Raw genomic sequence first — 4788 nt, forward strand, 5'->3', positions numbered from 1 at the left:
CATGCATGTTGGTGTCTTCAATAAATTAAATTTTTAGTTAATTCCTATAATGTTTATTTATTCAGAAATACAAGATGAAATATGAATATAGTTTAAATTTAATTGACACAGTTGGCAATGTTATTTTTTAAGATATTTTGCAGGCAAAAATATTCTCTCACATATAAAACAAATGCCATATATATATTTTTACTTGCTAAGATTGGCAAAAGTATATGTAAAATATACATCAAACACAAACTTCATGTGAGTGAGCACAACTATAATACTTTTAGGTTTGTGTTCTAACAAATAACTTTAAAAAGTTACCCTTACATATCTTTTGTGGAAAAATAACCCCAAAAGTCCTTCCTCCAACCCACATATTAAAAAAAAAAAAAAGCCACTTGTAAAACAGGTTAGATTGCTGGCCTTGCTTGCAAATTCAAACATTGAAAATTTGGAGTTTTCCTTCATCCAAATAATATATATTCATTCCCCACAGGCAGCAGTGATGGTTCTTGGGATAAAGAAAAACTTCAGTCTCCCCCCACCCAAGGATCACAGGCCTCTGTTAACCACCCCAACTTGCCTGGACAGCATAATGTTCCAGTTAGCCATCCTCTCAACCCTCTTCAACAGAACCACCTTCTGCCAAATGGTACGGGTTGACATCTTTCAGCACTGACATCAGCAGTTTTCCAATTCCTGTCTTTATTTTGTGTCTATATAAATAGGCTATGAAAAATCAAAGATGTGGGCAATATTGGAATACTTCCTTTAAAGTATTAAGCAGGGGAAGCGGAGACAATAAAGAACAAATACGTATGCATTAAAATTGGTACTTAAAATAACTGCTAACCTGTGCATCAGAGGCATAATAATGCCTTGCTAAGACACCTTACATCACGTATTAGGAAAGATAATAAACAGCCATTGCTTAGCAGTGATACCATACATTACAGTGACATGAACAAACTTAAGAGGTCTAATATCCTCTCCTTGTAGCTATAAACTCTCCATGGCTGCTAGTGATTTACCCATGCATATCCCAGAAGAGAACTGACCTATAGCTGCTTTGTCCTGCAGTGTGAACCATCTTGTCACCCATCACTTGTATATTGTCCATCAGGAGAAGAAAAAAAAAAAAAAAGACAATTAATGTCTTAAAAATACTAATTTCCTTTTTATTTTCCTCCACCAGGTTTGGAACTTCCTTTTATGATGATGCCCCACCCGTTAATTCCTGTGAGCCTACCTCCAGCATCTGTCACAATGGCGATGAGCCAGATGAATCACCTTAGTACCATCGCAAACATGGCGGCAGCAGCACAAGTGCAGAGCCCTCCCTCCAGAGTTGAGACATCTGTTATTAAGGTAACTATATAACAACAACAACAAAATTGTACCACTGCAATAAACAGTAATAAAGGTGGGTAGATGTCAGATGCTATGAGGCAAGTCATAAGTCAATATATACGAGAAACCCAACTGTTTAACGCTGGGAACACAGTAGGCTGCTGGTGGCCAGTGTTATCTTCTCAGTTCCTCCCCCTCTCCAGTTCAAGCATTAAAACAGTGCTTAAATTGAAACATTTTGATACAGAATACACAGCTTTCTGATTTCGCACATTTCATGGTCTGTATTCTAATGGCAACATTCCTCAAGATATCAAGGAAGAAATTACTCCTTTCTTCAATTAGAAGGGACTGTGCTTCTAACTTTTAAATCTAAGTATTTGAACTGAAATGGTGAAAATTATCTGAAGAAGGCTGAAAGACTTGATACTTTGCCTCTGCAGAACCTGAATTGAGAAATCCCAGAACAGAATGGAATGAGGTTACGCAGAACAGATGCAATAGTCTGTAGTCCAGAACTAGTAGTATTGTGGGGATATCTCAAAAATATCTGATACCTAAATTAATCTACCCATTTTGGGTTTTGTTTGCTGCCTGTAACTAAATTAACCTGGTTATAGAAGTATTTCACAGGGACATGGAGTCTTCTGTCCTTCTAACTGAAAATTATGTTTTCATTATGAAGGCATTTCTCCTTTAGAGAGAGTGAATAGATATTTACTAGATATTTATGAGCTGATTTGACATTTATTCAGATATCTACATTTTACCTGTTAGCCTTCTTTAGTTCTAATAAATGAGATACAGAAACTACACAAACTTTTGTGCTTTTACGTAACGTATGCTTGGAATAGAAATGTGAAGGCAAGGCTCTTTGATATTTTAGAGGTACGTTGAAATACATCTATTAATGCATTTCCTTTGACAACAAATGGGTAAACTTAAAATCTCTTGGACCTGCAAATCAAGGGTTGCAAAAGTTTTGAAGTTCATGATGATTTAAGCAGACTGAAGAAATCTGACTTTGAGACATTCAACATGCTTGTGCTCCTGTCCTCTCCAACCTAACAAGTCCAGAATCATAAAAAACCCAACCAGTTAAAAGTCAGCAAGCCTGTGTTGCTGCTGAACTAGAAAAATATGGTCTGGTGATCTAATTTCCGTACCTGCACTCTCAAATGTAGGGTATCCTTTGGAGGCCTTCAGTGGCATCCCTTTCTCACCTTTGATGACATGGGGAGTTAAGACATTGGTTTGAGAAGAATTGTTTGTTTAGGTGCGATGTCAGCAAGGCTAGATTCCACCTCTAATGTCTGTCCTGCCCGTATCTTGGGAATATAAACTCTCTTCTGCTAACTAACTGTTTGATTACAACGTGATTTTTTTTGTTTTTTTCTCTTTTCACTTGAGCAGTGTTTAGTAAGAGTTACATGATGCTGAAGTTCTCTGGAAGATAGGTGGTGCTCTATTTCGTTCTAAATTTATTTTCTTAATTGGAACAGTGACCACTGGTATTATGGCGGTACCTAAAACTTTCCTACTCTTTCCTTGAGCCCCTCTGTGGTACAATTTGTATTTAGATTTATGTCCTCTGTTCATGTCCATGGCAGATGAATACGGTCATGTGGATAGAGATAGCCTGGCCAAGTCATTATGTTCCTATTTTTTAATACTGAACAGGATTGAAACATAAACCCCAGCAACATAAAAGTGTGAGGTCTTTGTTAGGGGGATTTTCTTCCCATGAGCATGGGCATAATGTCACTGGCAATTTACCTGTTCCTCACTAGGCATAGTCAGAGGCTGTGATTTTAGTGTCCATTGATTGTATGGACTGTGTAGTTGAGCAGGAAACTCTAATCAGCATACTTTTTGAACCCTGCATTGACAATGTAAGATTATGACTAATAACTTTTACTACAGTCAAAATAAGTATCTTAGAAAATAGATGGAAGTGAGAAGGTCAAATCTCCTTTTTCTTTATTTTTATAGGAATGGATAAATAGTACAGTTGCTCTCTTTCACAGAACTATTTGTTATTAGAATCACATCTTTTTTCTTTTACTGCTGCATTTTTCTTTCACTGCTACATTTTTAGACTTTTGGATTTTGTTTATCTTCTAGTTCATTCTTTTAACCCTAATTTTACTTTAATATTTTTCCTCAGTGACAATGTATCCACAAGCTGATTTGAAAAATTTGTGAGTCTTCCAAGTTCGTGGTTGCAACCTGAAAAGACGCTGTAGATTTGAAATTAGATTGCAAGATGTTGACAAGTTTAAACTCTGCTTGAAAGTTAAGAGACCTATGAGAAATTTCTACTCTGAAAAGTAAATCAATAGTAAACTTATCTAATTAAGTAACAAAGAACAAAATCAAGTCTTAGAAAATCTGAGTCTTCAGATTATAAACAACCTGCTTCATTGGATAGAAGAATTAACTTTGTAAACAGTGCCACAGCAGATGACTTGCTGACCTTTCCTTCCAATTCACTGAGTTCACAGTTAGTGCTGTTTTTAAACTTACAAAGCTTCTGACGCCTTTCTATTAGTGGGCAGTATTTAATTTCTTCTTGATAAGAAGTTGGAATAAACCTGAGATCATGTACTAACCAAACAGTTTACCTTCTGTGTTCAGGAGATGAGACAAAGACAAAATTACAAGGGAAGCCTTACAAAGCAACACCTTAAATTTGGCAGTGATCTCTAAGCTCTAAAATCTTCAGAATTATATTTCAGAAGAATGTTATGCCCTTTCAAACATGAGATGAACATTAGATGTCTTTTTGTAATGGAATGTTTAGATATATGAGTTGGATGAATAAGAGGAGAGCAGCAACAAGCAGGGACAGCAGATTGTGACAGCAATGAATTGCAGTGAGTGTGACAGCTGTGACCTGGGGATACTTTAGACATGAGGTGGCTTTCATCACCTGCCCATGGTTTCAAAGGCTCAGCTTGTTAGCAGTTTCACTACATTGATTTTTTTCACTGTGCAGAAAGATGTATGAAAATATGAAGGACATACCTTATTTTAATAGCAACTTGAAATAATTCTACATTATAACAGTTATAACGGAGCAGCATGCCAGAGTCAAAAATTGCACTTTATCCATGTAATGTTGCTAATATTTATAGAAAAAATTAAGAATAAAACAGAAGAAACCAATGCCTCCAGCTGAAAAGTGACCAGTGGCACAGTAGTTTTCCACTGCATATTAAATACACGAGACTAAATTTTGCTAATTCTCTAAGTATATCACAGCACTGGTTATGTTATACTTGTTTATAAGTTTATATGTTTTTTTTATCCAGCAGCGGAAGTTTATTATTAATTTATTTAACCGAGGTAGCTTCTGACACATTTTTTTTTAAAATAACTCAGTTTATAGGCCTATTTTGACATGAAATTTTATTTTAATGTTCATTCACTTTTTCATTTTTCATTGGC

The 4788-nt window shown here is 35.7% G+C and overlaps 1 protein-coding gene across 1 annotated transcript in view; it reads left to right on the top strand.

Moving 5' to 3' along the window:
* Positions 1 to 484: 484 nt before the first annotated feature.
* The window catches only part of LOC104508910 (dachshund homolog 1-like), a gene marked incomplete at its 5' end in the record, with an annotated part of 75659 nt that continues 71355 nt past the window's right edge, over positions 485 to 4788 (top strand). The window contains 2 exons of the mRNA XM_010150676.1: positions 485 to 640; positions 1184 to 1356. Coding sequence (XP_010148978.1) covers positions 485 to 640; positions 1184 to 1356 — 329 coding nt within the window. The remainder of the gene's footprint in view (positions 641 to 1183; positions 1357 to 4788) is intronic.

Source organism: Eurypyga helias, unplaced genomic scaffold (genome assembly GCF_000690775.1).
Source record: "Eurypyga helias isolate BGI_N326 unplaced genomic scaffold, ASM69077v1 scaffold20534, whole genome shotgun sequence".
Lineage (NCBI taxonomy): Eukaryota > Metazoa > Chordata > Aves > Eurypygiformes > Eurypygidae > Eurypyga > Eurypyga helias.